At 42.4% G+C, this 25,406-nt stretch overlaps 1 protein-coding gene and 1 non-coding gene across 2 annotated transcripts in view; both read left to right on the top strand.

The window, feature by feature from the left end:
• The first annotated feature begins 2,516 nt into the window (after positions 1-2,516).
• Positions 2,517-25,406, top strand: part of LOC103180339 (rho GTPase-activating protein 32) — an 81,812-nt gene continuing 58,922 nt past the window's right edge. The window contains exons 1-3 of the mRNA XM_042343819.1: positions 2,517-3,292; positions 15,797-15,868; positions 24,459-24,567. Coding sequence (XP_042199753.1) covers positions 3,279-3,292; positions 15,797-15,868; positions 24,459-24,567 — 195 coding nt within the window. The 5' untranslated portion in view covers positions 2,517-3,278. The remainder of the gene's footprint in view (positions 3,293-15,796; positions 15,869-24,458; positions 24,568-25,406) is intronic.
• Positions 9,810-9,884, top strand: trnap-cgg. The gene has a single exon. It is a non-coding gene; the product is annotated as a tRNA-Pro (tRNA).

Below are 25,406 nucleotides of genomic sequence, written 5' to 3'. Positions count from 1 at the left end.
AATCTGCGAACAATATATTACTATCCACGTACAGTATGTCGTGCAGGAACATAGGCATGTATAGGATGGATGAAGAAGCCAATAGGTATTTAATTCCCTGTTGAATTTGCTGACATAATATGCCACAATCAGCTTCCTTGGTATTCATTTCATGAATTCACCACTCTCTGTAAAGTAATTAAGTCAGTACGATCTGTTCAGCTTCTCTCTTCTAATCTTGTGTCCAAGTCTCTTGTTAAATTTAGTATTCACAAGATCACAAGGGAGGTTTGGATGAAGAATTTCTGTTGACTGATATAATTTAATCTTTCCTGAATACTAATCCTAACTTTATAGGGATGCAATATTCATTGTTCACTTTTGCTCCCTCCCGGAAACCAACCTCTCCCAATCGCTCCCTGTCTTGTCGTGAAAGTGGTGACAAAGGATGGGGATGAGGAGGAGCAGCTCTTTGTGTGGCGGCAGATAATGTATTCCCAACCTGTTCATTTGTGTGCGGGGTATCAACAGCAACAACAACTTGCATTTATTTTGCGCCCTTCACATGGGGTAGCAGTTTGGAGCACTTAGATCATAGTCAGACCTGATCCTGGCTTTACTAGCAGCACACAGAGGGATGCCGTTTAGCCCTTAGAAACAGAGACCCTTGATCGCATCAATAAAGTTGACTGAAGCTAAGTCTTTTCCAAAAAAACAATCCCTCTCTTTGGGGACATTGAGTATTCTGCTCACTCGCAGTATAATTTAGATTTACTTTTGTGCATTGAAAATTGACATTGCACTGGAATGTTTTCATGTGCTCACTCCGTAAATAATCCCTCTTGCTGCGTTTGCCTCTGCAGACAGTTGCTGTGTTGCCAGCTGTTACTGTCGAATTCCTGAAACAGTAACCATGCGAAAGAATGCATTCTTATTGAATTCATTCTCAATGCCAGGACTAGTAACCAGTAAATCGCAGGGAGCAGCAATCCGAGACGGAGGTTTGATGAAAGAATTGTGTAAATTTTGGGGGTTTATTGCCCTGTTGGGACGGAATTTCCACATGGAAATATTTTCTGCTCTCCTACCATTTTCTTCCAGAATGTGTTGTGTAATAAATTACCGTTACTGCTTGGACAGGATTCCATTCATGAAGGTTCAACAACAAAACTTGCGTTTATATAGCACCTCTCACGCACTGTAGCGTCTCAGAGCGCTTCACGGTGGCGGGCACAACGCTGAGCCGGGTGGGGGGGCGGGGGGGAGGTGACCATAAGCACGGTCAAAGAAGAAGGTCTTCAGGCACGACCTGAAGATGGGGAAGGAAGGTTCCTCCTTCGCCAGACTCATTCTGCTGAAATGTTTGAGAGGAGAACCTTGATTGAGAGAAAGTGGCAGTGTCGATGAAACACTAGATTATAGAGTGAGTAATGAGGCTGCAAATCCATTCTCTGAAGTCAAATTGTGTGCTTTACCATAAGAGGGATGCTCAAAGTGGCTAATGGATGCCATCTCAACCCTGGAATTAAATTACAGCTGTGCGTAGTTTATAATATAGACTTAAACCGAATGAAATAAAACCATGGAAATGATTTAACTTGCTGAAATGGCATTAAATTGGGACTGCATATTGTGATGTTATCACTGTCATGAATAATGTCACGAATCACAGGAGGCTGTGAGAATCAGCTGTGGGGGTGTAGCTGTCATTACAAGGCTGCTTTGCTGGCGGCAAGACTGAAACTCTGATAGTTCAGACTCTGAAACAATATTCTTTTCAGTTTGTAATTTTTGCCTCCACCCTTATACATTTTCATTAGTTTTATTTGTTGTAAAGCTTAGAGCTGTTCTGTCAATAACTTCACACGTGTAGCATTCTCATTTCTGCTGTCCAGTAATGGAGGAGTTGCTAGATTTAGTTTGTTCACCTGGATGTCTGGCAGGTGATAAGGCGCTATATCAAATGCAAGGATTATTATTATAATAAGTATGGAAACTCATCACTGTGCTCCAACAGCATCCAAACCAGACTGACAGATCCACATGTGTGCTACTTTCCCGCCAGCTCTTCCATCCTCCATGAAGCTGGATCTCTGCTGTAACCCATTGAACTCAGGCACCAATTCTGCATAAAGTCCCCTCTAGTTGCTAAAGACGAATGGAAATTAAACCTGTATCCTCAACACTGTGAAGTAAGCATTAACCTGCTGCCTCAACAGGTGAGAAGTTTCCGGTTTTTGTCTTCTCTTGTACTTGAATAACTATTGGTAAAGGTTTCGCCTTCCAATGCTGTATTGACTCCACATTAACTCCTCAGTGTGAGCAGCGAGACTGACTCCGCAATGTACAACCATCCAGCATCTTGTTACTGGGAGAATGTGCCCTCACGAGCACTTTTAATACAACTGAAGGAACTACAATTTACATTTATGAAGCTGTCAATATCTCCTTTATTGTAACGTGGGACGACCAGGATGGTAGAAGATGGACTGGATGGACCTTGGTCTTCTGTCGTCTAGCAATTCCTATGTTCCTATGAAGCACAGATCACGTGAAAGAAATGTCTCAAAGCATTGTTCCTGTAACTTACTGTCCTTAAATGTGGGATATGAGGTTCTAGAAGAGTACTTACATGGGAACGTTGAGGCAAACCAGACTTCAGACCTCTTCAATGTTGCACTTGGAAGAGGTTTAGTTCAGTGTGATGAGGAGACCTCGCATGTAATAATTGGCCATGTTGCTTTGCGTCTGAGATGGGTTTGGCTGTGTGAGCGGAGGCTTTCTGGAAGATATTCGTTTTGAAGTCCCTGCTCTGTGTGTGTGATCACAGCAGCAGTTTCACTTTGTGTCGATGAGCACAGCGTGGCTTATAGTCAGGCCAGCCTGTCAGTGTGCGTGGCTTTGATCTGCTTGCCCTTTGAGGGATTGGCCGATGTGTAGACAGAAAGGGAAGGGTTTGTAATCTAATGTTGTGTTTGAGGGTCAGAGAATGGTTTGCTGAGGCTATGGCTTTGACGTGCAGTGGATAAGCCTGTTGGAAGGAGAGCAGCGAGATGACACGTTTTTTTCCTGAGGGCTGTGATATGAAGTCGACAGTCTGGGTGGTAAAGTCATAAGCTGCACTATAGCACGAAACCAGTTATTAGATCTCCAGCAGCAGGTCGTGGGGATTCAGCGTCAGGCACTGCACTGCACTGTGGGATGGATGTGCAGGACTGCAGTGCTGGCACTGATCCAAGGCTGAGAGACAGGTTACAACAGTCTGCGGAGGAGCTGTGAACCTGCCTTAGGGGAGGGGGATGAACACACACAGGTGAGAGGGTTCGGGGAGGCTATGGATGGAGGGGCTGGTCACAACATTCTTTGGGAATGTAAATGGGTTTGCGGAGGGGGCTCGTGGGGAGGCAGGGGAGGGGAAGCAGCTGAAAGTGAAATCCAGTCATACTTTGAAGATGTCCGAGAGAGAGAGCGACAGAGAGAGAGAGATTTGTCTGTTGTTTAAAACGTGCTGTAATCTCTTGGCATGAAGTCAATTACTCTCCGGGTTTAAGTTAAATGAATCTCTCGTGTTGAGAATGAGTTCGGTATCTCTGCTATTCTGCAGCTAGAGGGTATACAGTGCATGATTTAAGTTTTATTTTTTTTAAAAAAGTCTCCACTGATTGCCTACCTCTTAAAGAGGCAGATCTGTAGAGACAAAGATTCCATCATAGAAAGTTATTGTAAAAGGAACTGATAGCTTCAAAGATGAAGGAATGAATGTTCAACCATATTTTCCCATGGCTTTCAGTTTCAACATGAGGACTTCATGTGGCACTAGGTCAAATGTCTTGTGGAAATCGATTAACGTGGGTTTCCCCTTAGACTTACGATGTTCTGTGATCTCATCCAAAGCCACAACCTGTCCCACATACACATCTCAACAACGTGATAAGGCGTTATATCAAATGCAAGGATTATTATCATCTCTGGAATTTCCATGTGTAGGTGGGCTCTATGGAACTCTGGTTTGGATACCCTTAAGTATGGTGATGAGTTTCTGCATGTATCAGACCAAAACAAATTAAGGGTGTCATAAATCAATTTTATTCATATTCCCTAAGGATTGATCTAAAGTCACCTGCCCAGCAGTGACTCGTGAAACTAATGGGTGTGTTGTGAGTAACTGTGTATCTGTCAGAACTTGGGTTTGATCCAAATGGGCACCTCCCTTTCTCAAGGGAATGTCTATCAGGGAAGTGATGTAGCTTTGCAGATGTAGGCATTTCTTGAGCAGCTGTGTCAGGCATGTCTTGAGCATCTATAATAATAATAATAATTTGGTCACTCAATCCACGTCTGTTTGTTGGGACATTGTTGTAAGCATTTGGCTGCCGGGTTTCCCCCACAAAACATACAGTCAATTCACTTTACAGGATAATCTGTATGAAGCACTTTGAGACATCAACTGTGTGATAAGGTGCAAGGATTATTATAATGCCACTGCAATTAAAATCCATCCAATTTTATTTAGATTTGTGTGTGTGTACCTAAATGTATATCTGTGTGTATATGTACTGTATATACATATGAATGGAGCAGCTATAATATAGGTATTATGTAATGTACTATTTTAAAAAATAATTTCAGTGGTAAAATTTCAAATAAATATTTTCATAAATATTAGCAAATGTTTTTGAGAAATAAAAAAAATTATTTCATTCATTTCATTCTTTTATTCATTCACTCTACCTCCCAGTATAAATGGCTACTGCTGTTATCACCTGGGAAAATGCTAATTACTGCTCATTCATTCATTCCCCCCCACAGCTCTCGTGTTCCAGGCTGAAGTGGGAAGATTACCCCTCCCAGTGTTTGTACAGACTGGTGCGCTTCACAGTGAACTCACACATTGGAGGCACCTGTAATAATCTTTAATAATAAGGATTATTATTATCTGCTTCTCTGGCTTCTGCCAACCTGCGCCTGTGCTGGAAGCAAGCGAATAGTGTAACCTTAAAGTAGGAGTGAACACTTCAGACCCAGCAAACCGGAAGAAGAATCTTGCATTTCTAAAATACTTTATTACGTGGAAATATTTTGACAGTCATTTGCGCAGCAAACATCCCACAAACAGACATGAGTTGAATGATCCATTAACCAGAGCAGCATATTCTGAGTTTGAGAGTTTCTAACTGCTGGGGCTGGAGACGCTCATTGTCACCGCTGATCGTATCACAAAACTCCACCTACCTTGTGACTCCAGGTTTGTGTCCATTTAAAGAGTTCCTGCAGTGCAACGAGACGCGGTATAGAAATAGTTGTGTCAGCACTGTACTGCACGTGTAGTAAGCCAGTCATTCAGTGGCTGGTGGGAATATCACAGACACTGGCAGGAGCTTGTGGGTGCAGGACAATCAGCACTCGGAGATGGTATAACAGGGACCAAGTGTATAACGATGCTAAACCATTGTGGACCTAATATTCTGTCAAGCGCTTTGAGAGGTCTCAATGACGAAATAAGGCGTTATGTCAAATGCAAATGAGTTATTATCATAGCAAGGAGTGGAGGAGGGGCAAAAGTCAGCATCCTCACCTTGGTGATGGGGTGGGGGAGGGACATCGCAGACTTAATACAGTGTTGGTGCAAATGAATGTGCAATGAGCCAGTCTATTGCAAACTACCTTGCAGGGTGTAGTTTGTCTGTGGCAGGTGCTGTTTGTACGGAGAGAGCTAGCTGGTTGAAGCTGTCCTTGGAATGGGTTTGAAGTACAGAAGCAAATGGTGCTCCCCAGTGGGAATCTTTCACCAGACCAACATGCATTTTGGGGAATTTGTGTGTTTATTTTTTCTAATCGTCTCTATGTCTGGTTTGCAATCATTACTGGTGAGTGGGAATGCGGGGGTTTGGCAGAGAGAGGTTAAGGTCATGTTGTCTCCCAGCATTGGTGGGTTCCATGTGCCTTTTGTTGTATTCGCATCTTCCCTGTTGGTGTTTGACTTCGGGGCAGCAGGACCCATCTGTGTTTTGTCTGTTCAGCGTCTGTCTGATAGAGGCCGCAGAGCTCCTCGTGTCTGGCCATAAGATTCACTGCAATGGATCAATCTCATATCTCTCCCTCTCCACCATGAGAATTTCGTGCAGTTAGTTTTGCAAGATCAAATCTGCACCAACTGAGAGAGTTTACTCTGCGCTGCGAATGGAATGGGCTTTGGCAAGATCACTTTACATTTCCAGAGTTGTCTCTGAAGCTAGCTGCTGTAACCCCATCACCTGTGAGTCTGAGACAAGTGTCCTCTACCCCCTTTCCTGACAGTCACTACATTTTACAGCATATTCTGTGAAGCGCTTTGACAAGTTTGACAAATTGATAAGGCACTATAAGGCAACTATAATTACAAATTCCACCAATAAAATAGATGGGAGAGGGGGGGGTTGGGGGATGGGAGGTGGAGAGACGATTGTAATAGTGTCAGCAGATAGAATAAACCTGAGTCCAGAGGTGATGGGACAAGCCTGCAAGTTGCTGCCTCTCAGTAATCTGGAGAGGCCTCCTCTATTCGGACAGGGATTACTGCTCCATCCTCACTTCTTCCATTCAGCCATCAATGTAACTCTCCTCGTCTAAACTTGGATATGCACGCAGGGATGTGGAATAAGAAAGAGATTTTGATTTGCAGCTCTTCATAAAGTGACTACAAAAGGCTCGTATGACATGCTGAATGCTGCGTGTAGGCAGAAGCTTTGAATGGACACTGGGTATAATTGCCCCCAGGGTTGACCTTGGGCTGTGTCTGGGGAAAGTTTTCAAGCTCGGCTTCAGTGTACTTGACACTTAACCTGAAGTCAAAGCCTTGGTATCAAAGGTTTTTAACATGCATGCTGCCACAGTCCATCTGGAGAGGGGAACAGCAGAGGGGGAGGGAAATGGTCAGAAAAACAGTCTTTCCCAAAATCATTGTACAAATGGTGCAGTTTTTGAAAGTCTCCATCTTTCATTGGACTTAGGAGCCAGGGATGTCTGACTGGATACCCCCCAACCCCGCTCCCATAGTAAGTTCCTTTGAGAAATACAATGAGGAATGGTTAACCAAATTGTTTTACTAATTTTCACAGTTAGAGGATTGGGTTACAGCGATATGGTTGCCCTACTAGTGGGATAGAACAAAACAACAAATTACATTTCAGGTCTTTCACGTTGGATGTCCCAAGGCATTGGACAGTAGAAGGTTTGCATCCGAGCTGGGGGTTGGGATCAGGAGTGGTGGCGGCCAAGGGGATGGGCGTGGGAGGGTGACCGAAGACACGGTCAAAGAGGAAGGTCTTGAGACGTGAAATCCTATTTCTGATGTTTCTGTTTGTATCCTGAATTAACATTCTGGATAGGAATTGGTTAAAATTAATTGGGGAAGGATACAAAACTGGCTGGACTGGGCATTATTCCATGTGGTTTGGATGCAGGGAAAGAGGTTGATGATTTGGAATGGTTTCACTGCAAATGAAAATGATTCCTGTGATTACTTGTAATGCATATGAACCAATTTTCATCTTTTATATACTTATTTTACCTGATATGAAGTTGGAGCACAGGACTATTGAAAGTGTCATAACATGAAAGTTTGGAACCATTTAGCTCTTACACTGTCATTTTAAGGTCTCAATCTGGCTCAGTCCCTAAACATTCTTGCCTCTAGGTTAGAAGGTTTAAAAAAACATAAATTGGTAATGATAAAAACAGCAATTAATTTGAATGATAACTTTGCTTGGGGCTCTTAATGACATTTGCAAACTAACCTTCAGTCTTGTGACCCACAAAAGCTAAGCTCAGTACTGCATTTAAATACAAAGGAAGTGTTGCTCCTGGTGTAACTCACATGGCATCACACCAGCTGAGGTGTCAACAAAAAGTTTCATGACGGCCAATCTGTTTCATTCCTTAACAAGATTCTCCACAGCTGTGACTTCAATCCTTCGTTTTTAAAAAAATATTGGGCAGTTTTAGACCAAATGAAACTCACACGGGAATGTTCCCAAGCTTAGGCGCTGTGTTACAGACTCCTGCAGCTTTGACCTCAAGATTTTCACATCCGTTCAATTCCCTCAGCCTTACGCATCACTGAAATGCATCTCCACCTACGTGGTCTGTCTAGAGGTAATCATTATTGTCTGAAATCACCATCTGCCCATCAGTTTCACATGTGTGCTTCCCCAGAACAGACCAGGATCAGATAGCTGCACAAGATGCTTCTCACGGCGAAGACTACAGATAGTGTCTGAGACTTCTGTTTTGGGTGAGTTCTGTTCCCCCAAATATTGCGGATAGCGGTGATCCTTGGTTTGGGCTCCCTTCTTCATGCCTGGAATGGTCGTTGTTCATCTCCTTTTCTGTCTTCCCCTCTCCCCCCCACATCCCGTAAATGTAGGTACTATTTGACCCTTGCTTGCACTGTGCTGAGCTCAGTATTGGCTCCCAGTACAATTATGGTCTGCTGTCAGTGACAAACTGCATTGATTTCACATTCCCTGGAGAGCCGCAAGAGAAAGTAAGTCAGCATTGCTTATTGATTATAAAAATCAATATTTTTTATATTACGTGCATTTATATTGCTATGTAAATGATAGCAATTGGTGAGAGGCAAGGTTTACTAATCTTCAGTGCTGATTTACCTGCTATCGGGTGTTCATGTTTATTGTATTTCATAAGAGGAATTCTTGTTCCCTAAGTTGCAGTATTTTCTTTCAAGTCTCCTGCTTGGAGGAACATCTCCACAGTTAAATATATTGACCTCTCCCATACATTGCTAGACTGGGTGCAATGCAGTCAATCTACAAGAGTTGACAATGACTTTGCTGGTCCTGGCCTGACAGTAATTGCCCTCCTCTCCTAAAGGATTTCAGAAGCTCCCCCAAGGAGCCATTTCATTCTTAATGTTTGAGCCTTGGCATTATGTGTCCGCAGTCTATTCAACTGTGAGCAAGCATCTCGGCAGAACCCAATCTTATCCTTATTTTACGTCCCAAGTAACGTCAAACAGACCATGATCAGGTGCAGGAACCCTGATTCTTTCCCTTCCCCATTCCAAGGTTGACGTGGCTGATTATGTGACCTTGGCTGTTAGGAACAACTCATTCAATACAGTCTCAGTGCTGCACCAGAAGGTTCCTACTGAGCCATTGGGATAAGTTCCAAGCAATTAGATTTATTAACAGCCAGAGTGTGATGTAGCCTATTAGACATTGGCGCACACATTTCTATTGGTACTTTGCTAAATTGTTCGACCCCCAAAAATAACATTCAAACACAATACTTATTTTTTATGTGGATATTAATGTTTTTGACTTTTGAAGTCATTTCTCTGTGGTATTGTTTTGTGGTGTGCAGAGCGAGTGTTTGGAGATCCAGAGAGTTTTTCTTGCAATGTAAGTTTTGGAGGACCTCACTCATGTTGGTTGGTACTGTGAGATGTCGATTTGTCTTGGGATTTGCAGACCATGAAACAAAAAAAATCAACTCTGATACCTAGGGTTGTTTATTGCTTGTGCTTTCTTTCCACGTAAGAGACGTATTTCCCAGTAGGACCAGTAAATTACACTCAGCATGTAAATCTCTGCTCAAGTGCTGTGTGAATGATCACCATTCTTCTGAACTGTCCAGCAGTAAAGAAACTAAACAGCTCCAGTTACCTGAGAGGATTAAATGTTGCTGACCTCCTCTGGAGATACTGAGATGGTTGATCTCTGAGGCCAGGGTTGTATCAGTGATATACTTACTCTACACGCCTAATCTAGGTTGATGTCTTAATTTACAGGTTGCGGGGCTAGGTTTTGCTGATGATTCACTTGTACTGGAGTCCTGTAGCTCAGTGGTTAGAGCACTCGCCTCGGAAGCGAGAGGACCTGGGTTTGATTTCCCCGGCAGGGTGAAACCTTAAGACAAGTTTCCTTACTCCACATGCCTTTGTTTGTGTAGCAGTAAGTAGGAAGCCAATTGTTAGTTGAGTGGTGGATCGCTTTTCCGGGGGGGTAATAATCATTTTTAAAAAATTATTTGGTCACTCAATCCACTCCTGTTTGTAGGGACACTGCTTTGCGCAATTGGCTGCCACTTTTTACCCACAAAATATGCAGTAAATTCACTTTATGTATTCAGTGAAGCGCTTTGAGATGTCTCAAAGACATGATAAGGCGCTATATCAAATTCAAGGATTATTATTATTACTGAGACAGCGGCAGGACAGGAGCTAACAGGATGCGTTTACTGCAGAGCACAGAATAGCTTTGCCTAAACCCTTGGAGCCGTCTCCTGGTGTTTCCGGTGGGTGTGTGAAATCACAAGCGTGGGATTAAACCTAGTCAGAGAGGAGGAGGAGGAGGAACTCGGCTGGGAGTTAGAATCACGTCTGTTTCATGTCTGGGATGCATTGTGGAAGCTTCAAATCCTACATTTCTGTGTCAAACCCTTGCTAAAATCTGAAATCGATTAAAATATTGACTGAGCTGTCAGATCAATCTGCAATTTATATTACCAGCCCTGTTGGTTCCCTCATCTCCTCAAGGCAGTGTCTCGTGCTGGGCTGTGGTTCCAGGGCGGTGCATCTCCAGGGTTTCGCTCAATTAGCCTTCTTTATTTAATATTCAGAACTAAGTGGCCACAGGGTGATCTGCAGTGGGAGCCTACCAACTCAGATAGCATGGATGCATTTAAGATTAAGCTGTAAATTCACATGAAGGAGATGGGGATAAAAGGGAGGAAGTAAGCATGGAAGTATAAACACCGTCACGGATTAATTATAAGAATAATATTCCTTGCAATTGATACAGGGTCTTATTATGACTGAATTGACTGTATATTTTGTCGGTTGGGCCAAATGGCCTGTTTCCGTGCTGTGCTGTACATTCTATGTAAATCTACGAGCGCCGTCCAGTCCTCATCCAGTGCTGTACCTCCCACATCCACCTCCGTCCGACAGGGAGGACTGGAGAGTGTTCAGGACACAAACACTATAAAAAAGGTTTAAGGCACCATGAGTGATCGCACCAGTGCCGTCCTTGCTAACAGCTACCTCAGGGCAGAGAGGGACGAAGCCAAGGTTAAGCTTGACTCAGGACTCAAATCAGTCGGAATTTCACATCAATAAGTTATTGCACTGCAGTGGGAGTCAGGACTAAATTAACTTCAGTTCTCCTTTGATCCATCCAAGTCTCACAGAGTGCTATGTTGTGATTTTTTTTAACTCTTTTGGGGATTTTTGAATCTTTCAATCCTCCTTTGGATCCTCCAGTGTATTTCATTTACAATCTAGGCTCTGGGTGTTTTTCAATGGTGTCCAATCAGAATATACACTTTACAGTATATCCTGTGAAGCGGTTTGAGACGTCGCGAAGATGTGATAAGGCGCTGTATCAAATGCAAGGATTATTATTATTATAAACCTGTGCCGAGCTTGTGTGCTGGTAAAGATAACTGCCTAGAATGACTTTCTGGCAGAGTGTATACTGTTTGAGGAAATGTCCCTGCTTTTGGGACAGTGTCAGGTTATAGTGTCATGTTTGTTGATGCTGTGAATTGATAGCGATAGTATTTCAGACCTCTCCACGCTTGAGATTTCTCACGTTTGTCGGGGTAGATATTCTTGCCGTTGGGAGATGGGCACGATTTAGAGGAGCAACACGTTTCCTTTAGCTTTACGTCTCTGCCACAAAATACAGTCACACCAGTTTCCGTTATATTCTGTGAAGCGCTTTGAGACGGCTCCATGATGTGATAAAGCACTATATGACATGCAAGGATTGTTATTATCATTGTAAGTGTTCAATCCACTTTGGCAATGGCAGGTCATAAACCGTGCTATTGTTAGCTGAGGTTTCTGTGCTGGGAGGTAAATGCAATACAGGGATGAAATCAGGCGATGTTTCATATTTACATTCCTTACTGTTGCCTCATCTCATGTGTATTGCCTCTGCTTCCCTACTCCTGTATAAAATCTCCCAACAATTTGTAAATATGTTCTAAACCCTAAATACGTCCTTACAAATTTTCCCATTATTTTTATTTTTATTTTCACAATTTTTATTACTTGAGTCGCAAATTCACACTGGGGTTTGGCTTCACAAGCAGCTGTTCCACCTTGGGGAATGACATAGATGCATCCAATCCTCTCCCCTTTCACATTTTTAGCAGAGATAATGATGATGATGATAATAATAATAATGCTTGCATTTGATATAATGCCTTCTCACGTTGTTGAGACTCAAGCAACAAAGCTTTTTTCTATTCGGACATTGCTTTGTCTGCAACAGAGTTTTTATGCTTCAGGGTCAATGAACCTCTCTCCATCCACGGCTGCTTTTCAGGAGTTCAATATGCTGATGTGGTTATTAACCAATAACCTTTAGAGAGATGTATTCGCTTTTGTCTGAGTCGTTGCCAGTGAGGTTATTTGTAATCAATGTTAAGAGCTGATAGATATTTAAAGTTGATTGTTGATAAGGACCATTAAGAGCCCAGTTATAAAGTGCTTCATTATAAAATGGGTTTGCTTATGGTGTGGAGTGCCGGTGTAGCTCTGGTTAAGAGCATAAGAATTTGCCGAGATATTATTTTCATTGTTGGTTGGAATTTTATAGACCTCCAACTGCTGTAATTTACATCACATCATGCATTCAAAGTTCACTAAACATCCTGTGCCTTTCAATAGCCTCTGTATAGCTGTATAGCTCCTGATCAATTTACTGTAACTCTGCTTTGCTTGGGTGCTTTGCTGGAGACTGCATCGAGCAGCTTTAATATCTGGCCAAACATCTTGTGGCTCATTGATCAAAAAAACAAAAGAAAGTCACTGAAATGCTTCGGCGACCCCTACTCAGTTCCGGTTGCCCCCGAGGATGTTATAGAAGATGAATATTTCCTATACAAGAATGGTTTCATTCCTGCAATACTTATGGAATGGATCTGGTGATTACAGTCTTGTGGTGATTGTGCAGGGACTGTGTTATAGTGCCCTGAAGGTCTAGAATTGGTGAGTGTTGCACTGGGAATATTGAAAAAGAAAGACCCTAGAGCTGATGAAATAATATTAATAATAATCCTTGGATTTGATATAGCGCCTTATCACTTTCTTCAGACTCTTCAAAGTGCTTCAAAGAATATACTGTAAAGAGAATTAACTGTGTATTTTGTGGGAGCTATGTGGGAGTAAATTGCGCACAGCAGTGTCCCACAAACAGTTGTGGATTGAATGAAAGTAAGAAATTAAAAAGGAATTGGAAATTAAAGGCTCGTCTGGGGAGGACAAGTTTGGGGAGGACAGATTTGCGTGGCTATGGGGAGAGAGTGGAAGTTTGGGATTGAATTGGATAGCTCTTTTCAAAAAGCCGACACAGCCACGCTGGGCTGAATGGCCTCCTTCTGTCCTGTATAATTCTATGATTCTATGATATGAATGTGCAATCCATCTGCCTCTTGTATGATTCCGGTGAAATTAAGAACTTTAGGCTACATTTTGGCAAAAACAAATTGCCGGTGTAGTTGCTTTCACACTGGTTAATTTAATCGGAACACGTTCAAATTGAAACTCCCTGACCGTTGCCTCTCACAAAGCTCATCTAAATGCAGGAATGTGGATGTGTCTGGAGAGGAGCTTCTCACTAATTCCTCCTGCGTCCCCCAAGTAAACGCTCGCCGTGAAATTACCATGTAAGAGGCACCACACCCAAGTGTAACAGGCGGACATTCAAATTCTTAAAATGTTTAACAACAGCTGTGATTTGTTCTGGCAAGTTTTGAGTTCTGGCTCTGACACTGGAGGGCTGGAGATTGATAGAGCAACAGGTCGCTGTGAAGCAGAGGTTTGCTAAGAATGCTTCACTGAAGTTAGGAATCATTTTTTTTTCTTTTCAGTGTGATTTTGGATGAGTTTGGTGCTTGTTGAGATGGTGCAGGTTAGTACTGGGCAATTCAACACTCTCCCGCTCTGTGTTAGTCCACATTTAGTGTTCCCATATCCAACATAATACAGTAAGTACAATACGCACAGTAAAATTGCTAAATAGTCCAAGTTTTTAAAAAGCTAACTTGTATTTGCTTGATAACTAAGGATGTTAAAGGGTATAAGAGAACAACCAGGAGAAGGATTACCGATAACCTCCACAAACAGAGGCTCGATTCCGACATTCCATTGCCACGTATGTCACCTTAGAGCCAGTTCAGCTCCGAGGAGAGAATGCCAGGTTACGGTTGCTTGCCCACTTACTCTCCTGTGAGAGTTAAGGTTGTGGATTGGAAGTTGATGTATGAAATGTTCAGTCTCGGAGAGTGTTGGTTGGGTGAAAGCAGCCGGTTATTGCGATTCAGGGTTCATGTAAAATCAGGTCAATACCCGCCAGAGGAACAATGCTGTGACGTAGTTCTGGGACTAATTGAAATGAGCAGTTGGAAGGTTTGTGTTGAGAATTATTCATTAACTTAAAGCTGTGTGTTGCAATTTGGAAACGGAGGTGCTGTTGAATAGCTACCTTTGTTCCAGCCAAGTCAGTCTATTAGCAAGCCATTTGCAGATGGATGAGCTGCTGGCTAGCAAGGCTGGGCTTTATGTTTAATGCCACATGCCGTCTGGGAAATGCTGGAGGACTTTTCATCTCTCTGTCCTTGTCAATTCATCAAATGTGGATCTACTTATTTGCCAGTGTTCATCCCTGTAACCACAATCGTCCTCGGCCTTCGTGGCACAGAGACCATTTTAGATCCTTTCCATGCAAGTTACATCTATTTCGCTTTAAAACAAGAAACACTAAAAAGCCTCTGTTTAACTTGTAGTAAGTAGGAACCCGGTTGTTAGTCAATTGGTGGATCATTTTCCAGAGGTAATAATCCTTCCTAAAAAAATCTGATCACTCAATCCACGGCTGTTTGTGGGACACTGCTGTGCGCAATTGGCTGCCCTGTTTTGCCCCCAAAATACACAGTGAATCCACTTTTCAATATATTCTATGAAGTGCTTTGAGACGTCTCAACGACATAATAAGAGAGAATTTGTAGAGTGGGAGATTGACAAAGACATTGCCGACAAAGGGAAGCAAGGGTTTGGAAAGCAAAATCTTACTTTCCATGTGGGAAGTGCTTAATGACGTGGCCTGGCTGATTTGTGTAGCTTTCTGTCAGACTGAATTCTTATCATTTTTGAAGAGCCAGGAGCTTTGTGCTGAAGTAACAGTTAGTGAGTTCCTGGGGTTCAACTGTGATTGAGAGACCAAAGATTTAGATGGGTTGATAAGCCATCACATCTTCTATAATGACAAAACTTGCTTCAAACTTACAAGATAATACCAGATTGGCTGAACGATTGGGGAGGAGGATTTACTAGAACACCATTTTGATTACGGTCTGAATATGAGATGTGGGTGGGGGGGGTCCGAGGGGGAAGGGTCATTGTTGGTATCGATTGGTTATTTATCCAGAAATCTCCAGAAACACATCAAATTGATGACAGATAAAAACATCTCGCTTTGTCAGATTTCACACAATTATTTGCTCGTGATAATGATGCTGTTGAAAGTGGTTGGGTTTAATTTGCTGTAACTAATTTACTGTGCGTGTCTATATTTTAAATTGACTTGACATTTTAGAGTCCGAGCAGGAGAATTGCCCCCTCTTGGAGGATCAAATTTGCTGAGGCTGCAAAACAGAAATCGTTTCAAACTCCAGATACCTGATTACTTTGATTTTGAGAATGATTATGAAATTGTAATTAAATGTTCGGTGTCAGAACTTGTTCTGTGCAGCTAATGACTCTCTCTCTCTCTCTCTCTCTCTCTCCCCACACCCCGCTGTTTCCTAGGCTGTTGCTGTACTGTGAGATGGACAGCATTGCTGGAGCGGAAGCCGGAGGGGTTGCGGATGAACCTGTCAGGTGAGTTACTGTGCTGATCGATGGTATAGTTTGCAGACTTTGTCGTCAGCTGGTTTTCCCAGGATGTCGGCTGCAGAGAATCGGGCCCACAGCCCGACGCGCCAACTTGACTGAAAGTGTTATCTCAGAACTCGTGGGTCAGTGCAGGAACGCAGGACGTGAATGGCGCTGCGTGTTGTTTCAGAGTATAGCACGACTGCCCAGAACTGCCGCTTGTTGCAATGCGTCATCAGTGTTGAAAATGTAAGTGCAGTGCTGCACAACAATCTGTCGGGAAGTGCTTACGTTTTCAGCATGTCAGGCCTGCACATACATCGAACCGATTTCCTCTCGCTTGTGTGGCGAGTGCTCTAGCCACTAAACTACAGGACTCCCATTAAGGCTGCAGACCAGTTTTAACCAACAGAAAGAATTTTAGAGCAGCTGTGTGAAATTGGCCAACTTCTGAGGCTGGAAATGATTAGCTACTTGCATTTGAAACGTGTTCAGAAACCACAAGACCAGGGACATGTTGTCAGGCTTCGACGTATGTGGGGAGACTGGGCGTTTAATCATTCCGGTATTCAGTGTGGGGGAGATGACAGAAGGGAGATGTATAGCAGCGAGATTGAGAAGAAACTGCTCAGAGTTTCATTAATAATGGAGCTTCGACTGTGAATGAGGGAAACTGCAAACCCCAAACTGACCAGCGAGTGCTTGAATTGCGTCAATCTACAGGACACAAAACAACAACGTTAGCCGGTCCTAAAGATTTTAAAGAAATAAATAATTGTAATATTAATCTCTCTCAAATGAATTATTTGCCAAATACCTAATCAAATTCCATTTTAGATTCTTGACGTCATCTGCCAGCATCGCCCTCCTGGGTAGTTTATTGCACAAATTCACCGCTCTACGTAAATTAATTACATCTGATCTGACTGTCTGTTCACGTTCTCTCTTTGGAACCTCAGTTGATGTTCTCTTTTCTAGATTGTTTGATCATGTCAAACATATTATTAGGGTGCAGTTTAACATCTTCAGGGCACTTGTAAATATTAGTTGTGTCGGGGTGGATGAGTGCTCATTTGCTCCACATCATATTTATTCCACTATTTTGCACCCTGATATAATACCAATTTCTCTCTCAAATTGTAGCCTTTTCTTGGCAATATGTTACTCAAATCGGAGTGAAATTCTCATCATTTAATGTGTGTTTGTGCCACACTGTCTGCTGGTGGGGAAAATAGAGAACTAGAAACAATTGCAAATGAAAACCCTTTGAAACTTAGACCTGATGAATCGGTTGCTGTTATAGGGCTATTTCATAAGTTCCTAGCTTGGTGGCTAGCTCCATGTTTGCTAGGAGTTTATGGTATAGTTGAGTTTTACGCTATGATAGTCTGCGTGGATTAGAGTTTGGTGTTTGAACAGCAAAGCTCTCTCGAGTGGAGAGTTTCTGAACTGGAATGTGGCATTTGCAGATCAGGACCGTTGATTAGTTTTTGTCAACTTTGCAAGTTTCTACTGTTGCTACAGATGTGGAGGCTTCACTAAACAGCTAAGTGTGAAGACAATCGCAGGGTTCTTGTCATTTAGTCTTCATAAAGTCACACTGCATCTACACTGAGTTTCGTCTCCAGAGACAAGTATTCTCCAGAATGTAAAGCATATTGGCAAAGGGAAAAGTGGTAAAGAGAATTGGATATTTCAAAAGAAAAAAATTGGCAAGGATATGGGGAAAGAGGGGGAATGGGACAAGTTGGATAGCTCTTTCAAAGAACTGGCACAAGCACGATGCGCCGAATGGTCTCCTTCTGTGCTAAAGGAATCTATGATCCTCCAGTAGATTATTATGACTCCGAATCTCCCAAGACCCAACTCTGCCATTCCACCATTCCAGCTTGGGGCGGAGAGAATTCCTCTGACAAATTGATCCCAAAATACATATGTGTTACCAGACTGCTTTATGCTATTCCTGGTGGCAGGAAGACATCTTTTAGGCTGGGAACTGCCTGAATTTGTTGTTGTTTTTGTTGACTCATTCAATGGAAGTATAACAAACTTAATTTTAGATTGTTGAAAAATTGCAAATGACGTAATAGTTTGGCAGTTCAGTTTACAATTGTAATTACATTCTTCATGAGAATTCAACAACATTAACTTGCATTTATATAGTGCCCCTCACACAGGGTAGCGTCATGGTAGAGCATGATGCCAAGCCGGGGTGGGGGGGGTGAGGTGACCGTAGGCACGGTTGAAGGGGACGGTACTCAGGCACGATCTGAAGATCTGAAAAATTCACTGGCGCAGATGTGACTTTAAATAGCTGCGTCTGAAGAAACCTGACAAAGACAAAGAACACCCGGGACCATCAGGATGATCAGATGTACGTTGAAAGGTTGAACTTTGTACAATCTATTACAAGATTCCAAAGCACCAATAAAGAGAAATGAATCTCTTCATGTTCGCTGAAGTGAAGCATCTTTGTTTCTCTAAGATGTTTCAGCATCACCTGCTACTCACTGATGTACTTAATTATATGTTTCCCGTCTCTGTCTCTGTTTTATATCCTCTGGCATTTATACCTGATTATCTTTCCTATTATCTGTTAATTAAAACCACTTTTTTTAAAAAGGGAGAATGGATCACTGTCGTATTATTGACATCAATCCAACTTTCATTCTCCTTAATGGTATTTTATATCTTAATTAATGGTATTTTATTGGCAAATTAACCTCAATTTGTCTAACCTATGAATTTAGATTTCTGTACTCTTCAGTTTAAAAATGTGCTTAAGGTGTAATTTTACATCTTGTTCATTTTTGTAATCTCCTCTAAGTGGACAGGAATTTCTATGGAGAATTATCTGGTGATGTCCTTATAAAGGCGGTTTAATGGGAAGCACTGCCTGAAAGCAGCTCTGGCTCTAAGATAACAGCAGTGGAGTTACTCTGGTTATTAAATATCACTAGATACATTGACTACCATAATTGCTGCCCGGGAGCTTTCAGCAATCGTGACCATTTCCCCGCAATCGTACTTGTTTCTTACTTGTACCTTAGGCTTTTGATTGGGATTAACTAAGAGGTGATGATTTATTAAACGTTGGTCTTGAGGAAACATCTGGTTTGTGGCTACACCTTAACTCAATGTAGACTTGACTCAGTTCTTTGCATATCAAGCTGAGCAAGTCTGGCTATCCTGTTTTTCAGAGAATCCATATGAAATATTGGTAACTGCCTCGGCAATGCCATTAACTGATCTTCGGTGAATGGTGTCTCTCTTGAGAGGACCATCCTGACTCAACGGGATGTCATTCACCCTATGCTAAAGCATTTCTAAAGAAGATCAAGGTTTCCCAGTGACATGGCTGAGTGTAGCTAATTCTATGGGGTTCAAGGTGCCCCTGTAATTACTGTGAAACCTTTCCTGTTACTTGTTGAGAGTTCGAGTGGCACCTATATTTACTGAACCCTTAGTAGCAAATTCAGGCTATTCACCCGTTCAGTTCATTCCCACATCGGCTTAAACTTAATTCTAAGAAAACGCATCAACTAATGGAAGTTTGTCATTTTAGGATTTTCAAAACTTTTCAAGCCCTTGTTTGGTACAGAGGGTTAGCATTGTGGGTTTCAGTGCGTCATGTTGACAGAACAGTGTAAGGCAGCAGAATTGTTGGAGTCTCACACGTCAGGAAATCAAGGGTGAAGCTTTATTCGCCGCCTCATGTTTCTTCCAATGAAAGGAAGTATCACTTTATGTTCCCGGGACTTTGCTTTCTACTTTGGAATTAATAGAATTTGACGAACAAGGCAACTTTCTGTTCCGACCAGAACAAAACATTCAGTCAAGCAATCCCTGAAGCGAGGTTAGTCAATGGAGCAATAGAACGGATCCACTCTTTGTTTCCTGGCAGCACAGGAGGTAGGGGGAAGGTTAGAGCTTATTCTCGTTGGTTTGTAGTTAAATCCTGGCCCAGTGTGTGGTGGAGTGTCTTTGATGCTGTGTAAGCGAACTACCTGGCCTGACTAGCACGTGTGTAAGAATCGGTTTCTGATAGTGTAGTTTGGCTGTGCCTCCAGCTGGGGTCTAAATATTTCAACCTTTGGAGCCCCACTGCTGGTTTCCGTGTTGCTGTATAATCCTAGTTGTATGTGGGGATTGTCAATGAGAAAGAATATTGGATTTCCCACTGTATGTGTGGTCTCTTGCTCATTCTTTCAAAGTAGTTCCACCACCGCACGCACACAGAGCTCCTGTTCATACTCTGTGGCAGCTTTAGCTGGTAGCATTTGCTGGATCAGCAACTTGTGGCTCCGCGCTTCAGTTCTGAGGCGAAGTTTATAGTGTTGCCGGTGCTGTCCTTCAAATGTGCCATTAACCCGAGGCCCCATCTTGTTCAGGTTGTTAAAGATCCTATAGCACTATTTGAAAAGAGAAAGAAGTTTCTCCTGGTGTCCTGGCCAACAATGCTGTGAGTAAATTGGTCAAGCGCTTCACGGCTGTTTGTGAGACCTCGTTGTGTGCAAATTGTCTGCTGCATTTATGTGAGATGCGACCCCAAGTGAAGGGCGCTATATCAATCAAGTTGTTAAAACAGTCACTACACTTACTTGTGAATTATTTGAGATATTTTGACATTTCAGACACAGTATCAAATGCAAGGATTATTACTTTTCATATTAATCACACAAAATTAGAACTTTTTAAAAGATGTTTTGCCTTATTTTCTTTTTTCTATTTTAATTTTCTTTCTATTATTTAAGATTAACTTGTTGAATACTGTCTTGTATATTTAGGCCGGAATTCTGTAGCGTATTGGTTAGAGGACTCGCCTTGCGAGCGAGAGGACCCGGGTTCGATTCCCAGATCAACTCACTTCACAGTATATTCTGTGAAGCGCTTTGAAACATCTCGAAGATATGATAAGGGACTATATCAAATGCAAGGATTATTATTATTATAGCTGGTGTGGGGGCAGTGTTAGCAGTAAAAGCTCTTCACATAGACAGGAAGTAAACTGTTCTCTCAAATGGAGTTGACTCATCTATGTTTTGATTCATTACATCTTTTCTGTAATGAAGTGATGGCTGATCCAGGAAGGACATGAGGCTTGTGTTGTGTGGAGCTGCCAGTGTTGTACAGTGTGTCGCTGATTCATTCTCACAGGCAAGAAATCCCCAAACTCACCAATAACTGGAAAAGAATGAGCAAGGATCAAGGATGAGCAAAGCTGGAGGAAGCACCTTTTGCTTGTGTTTTCCAGTGCTCCCTTATTCAGGATGCCACGGTGGAAGGGACACAAGGACACGAGGAAACTGAACTGTTACTGTTTCTAAGACATTTTTAATGTTTGTGGATTGTGGTGTGTGAGAAGGCACTACTTTCATTGGTGCAATGCAAAGAAATCATGTTCTGGGCAGCTTAGATGTGTGTTAGTTGATTTCTGTACGCAATGTGGACAAAGCTTTGGATCAGTTAATAATAATAATAATCCTTGTGTTTGATGTAGCGCTTTTCATGTCTTCCAGACGTCTCAAACGCTTCGCGTAATATACTGTAATGTGAATTGACTATATTTGTAGGCGAAATGCCACAACCAATTGTGCACAGCAGTGTCCCACAAACAGTCATGGACTGAAGTGACCAATTTTGTTTATTAGAGGTGTTTTTATTAACTCTTGCCCACAGAATACACAGTCAATACAGAGTTAACGCGGCACAATCCTGAGATTGAATCTGTTGGCTTCCCATCACCTCATTCACATGCTTTTTGATTTCCAATGCCTCAGTATGTTTCTTTTCTGGTTGTTATGGTACAACTGTTGGTCAGTAGGAGCTCTTTGCAAGAAAACTGTGAGTTGCTTTATGCCAACTGTGTGTTGTTTTCTGGGCTGTTGGATGTGTCTGCAAATTGACTTGCGTGAAATTATCTGATTAGATTTCGCTAAACAGCGGAAAAGGAGCTGGTGTGATTTGATTGAGTGAATTATGCCTCCCGCTCTTGTTGTGGCACAGTTTGTATGCACTGTTCTGGTAGGTATACACTACAGGAAGGGTTGAAAGTTCCATGTGTTTTCCTTTTAGATGGATTTGAGTTGTGTGAAGACAATTACGCTGCACCAGCATTTAATAATGCAGAAACATTCAGCCAATTGAATCTGTTCCACCAGTTTATTAGATGGTCACATACCTCTTAATACCATTTCCCTGTCTTATCCCTAAATATTCATAATTCCCAAGTATCTTTCTATCTGTCTCTTTTAAACATCCCAATTATTTCTGTATCTCTGGCTTCCTGGCAGTGTATTCCACCTTCTCACAGCTCTCTTGTCTGAAGAAATGTTTTGGAGACAGCGGGTGGTGGAGTGAGGGTGGTAAGCAGGTCAGATAGGTAGGCAGGTGCAAGAATATGAAATGATTTGAAAACGAGTGAGAGGATCTTGAAATGCCTTGGAGGGGGTGCAGCGTAGATTTACTCAGTTAGTACCAGGGATGAAGGGAAGAGTTACGAGGATAGGCTGACCAATTTGGGCCTATATCCTCTAGAATATAGAAGAATTAGAGGGGATCTTATAGAAACCCATAAGATCAAAGGGCAATGATAGAGTAGATAGTGGGAGATTTTTTTCCGTTTGGAGAAACTAAAACAAGGGGTCACAACCTTAAAATGGGGATAAGGCTGGGGGTTGGGGGGGGGATATGGGGATAAGGCAGGGGGTTGGGGGGGGATATGGGGATAAGGCAGGGGGTTGGGGGGGGATATGGGGATAAGGCAGGGGGTCAGGTTATGAGCTGGAGTTAGATTAGAAGATCAGCCATGATTGAATGGCGGGGCAGGCTTGAAGGGCCGAATGGCCTCCTCCTGCTCCTACATGTTATGTTATGTTATGAAATCGATCCGTTCAGTGATTGAGAGCCAGTGAAGCCTGCCAAGGACTGGTGTGATTCAAAGTGTTGAACCAAAGGGGAACATATAAAACCTTCTGATTCATCACGCGTCGAATAATAACGTGAGCAATAGCAATTCTTTGGTGCACACGTGAGTAAGATTTGTTGTGTAAGTGTCTGTGCGAACAGCAAGAATGCTATAATTTAGAATGAAGTTGGTGTGGGATGCATCCTTCTCCCAGCTGCATTCATCTTGTGCTCATCATCTCTAACACTGGCCCATGTAATCGAGAAAGAGAGTAATTTCTGTTAATTGCTTTGTGAGAAATTGTAGAGTGTCTTATTGTGGGGTCAGCCTGTACGAAAAACTTCCCAACAGCAGAGCACAGAATAACCTGTCATAACCAGGCTACACTGCACACTGAGAGAGTCAGCTAATTAATGCCTAAAGGCTGTTATTAAAATTTCAGCATCATTTCGCACAGAATTCAGAGGTGAAGCATTTTTCCAATGTGTTCTTTAAGCGTTTCTTTAGGAAAAATGTTTCTTTCTTCTATCTCATTTGCATTGTACAGTAGATGTGCTTTGCAGTGTAGTATCCCTGAGCTGAATTCATTTGTCTGTCTCTCGCTTGAATTGCAATTCTGAGGCAAATCAACCTGAAGGTTTTAATATGCAAAGTGTTTTATTAAGAGAGACGATCCCAGTTTTGGAGTTAAGTGGCTGAAAAGCCAATCCAGTTTTGTGACCTGGATTTGCATTCACTGGGAAAGGCTTGAGTTTACTGTTGTGTTTATGGATTCCCAAATCCCACCTCACGTTCCCATGACGAGCTATTTCAAATGATTAGTTCTGAATTAGTGCTGTGCATCTATTAGTGCCGTTTTCAACAGTGCAAATAATTTTCCCAATCCCCCAAACTGGCCCTTACCTTGTTTCCGAGCCGTCCGTAGGAACCCGGTTGTTAGTCAATTGACGGATCACTTCCCCTCTGTCTGTGGGACACTGCTGTGTGCAATTGGCTGCCGCATTTTGCAATATATTCAGTGAAGCACTTTTTAGATGATAAGGTGCTGTATCAAGTGCAAGGATTATTATTATTTTCTTTCCCAAGATTGATGCCTTTTCTCTTCCCTTCCTACTAGATTAGCAGTCATTACTCTTTCCACCTTCCCACCCTCCAAAAACGTGTTTATTTCTTCTTTTACTGAGACAAGCTGCACTGCTCTGTCTTCCCTCCTCTGAAAAAGGTGCATGTTTCTCCTCTCTTGGTTACCACTGACAAAACGGACTGAATGCCTCTGCTCCACACCATTCTCCTTTGCTTCCTCTCCCCTCCCAATGACCTCCACATCTGTTCTCTTCCCCCCTCTTCGATCTCTTCCCATCGTTATATTCTTCCTGTTTTCTAAGACCAGCGCTTTACTTGTTCTTTCCACCACCACATTTTCATTGACTGTAAACCTGCTGGTACAATATCAACTAATGTCACAAAAGGACTGTGATAATAACCAGGTCAAACTTCACACACGTTCATGAAAGTCTTGTGGATTTCTGGATCTGAGTGTCAGGTTGTGAGTTGTATCTGGGATATTAAATGTCATGGTCCCTTGTAATCCAGTTAGTCTCTGGGACTTTTACTGTGTTGTCCATTTAGACGATTTCCTGTGCTGATTCTCTCTCTCTCTCTCTCTCTCTCGCTTTCTCCGTGTTGCAGGCTGCAGAAAGACTCCACACAGCCAGAAGACAACGACTATGTTTCCGAGTTGTTGCTGACTCTCCCTCCTCGCGACCGTCTGGACTGGGAAGAGACGATCAGTGCTATGGTAACCCATGTTCTTGCAGAGTTCTTTTAGATGAGTCGAGACGTCCAACTCCATTTGCTTTAGTGCGTTTTCAACTAACCCACGGCCAATAATTGTCATGACACCTGACATCCTTTTGGATCACACTGAACTCTGAATAAGCTGCATAATTTGCCACCTTTCAAATTTCATTTCATTAATGCAAGGTGAAAAACCTGCTGCAAATCCAGTCTGTCATATTTTATCAGTAATACTTGATAAAATATGCACTCACGAGTTTAATTGGTAATATTGAATCTACAGCTGTGCATATTGTCCAGTATCACAGCAACTATTATTGTTTCCTTACTCCACAAGCCTCTGTTGACCCAGCAGTAAGGAGGAACCCGATTGTGAGTCAAATGGCGGATCGCTTTTCCAGGGGTGATAATCCCTTATATATAAAAAAAATAATTTGGTCACTCAATCCACGACTGTTTGTGGGAGACTGCTGTGGGAAATTGGCTGCCGTGTTTCACCCACAAAATATACAGTCAATTCACTCCACAGTATATTCTGTGAAGCGCTTTGAAACATCCCACCAAACACACACAGTTATTGCACTTTAAGGTAACTGCTGTGAAGTGCTTTGAGACGTTTTCCTGATGTGAAAGGCGCGATATCAAATGCAACGTTTATCAGTGCTTTTATCAGTGCTTTTGTTGCCCTTGTGATTTCACTCCTCGCTTGTGAAAGGAAAGCTCCGTTCTTGACTCTGCAAAATGCAGTCATTCTGGTTTGGGTGTAGTTCTGTGACATGAGGAGTCCTGTAGCTTAGTGGTTAGAGTTTCTCAAGCGAGAAACCTGGGTTCAGTTCCCGG

Source organism: Callorhinchus milii, unplaced genomic scaffold, assembly GCF_018977255.1.
Source record: "Callorhinchus milii isolate IMCB2004 unplaced genomic scaffold, IMCB_Cmil_1.0 Scaffold25, whole genome shotgun sequence".
Taxonomy (NCBI): domain Eukaryota; kingdom Metazoa; phylum Chordata; class Chondrichthyes; order Chimaeriformes; family Callorhinchidae; genus Callorhinchus; species Callorhinchus milii.
This window is presented reverse-complemented; position numbering and strand designations above follow the sequence as displayed.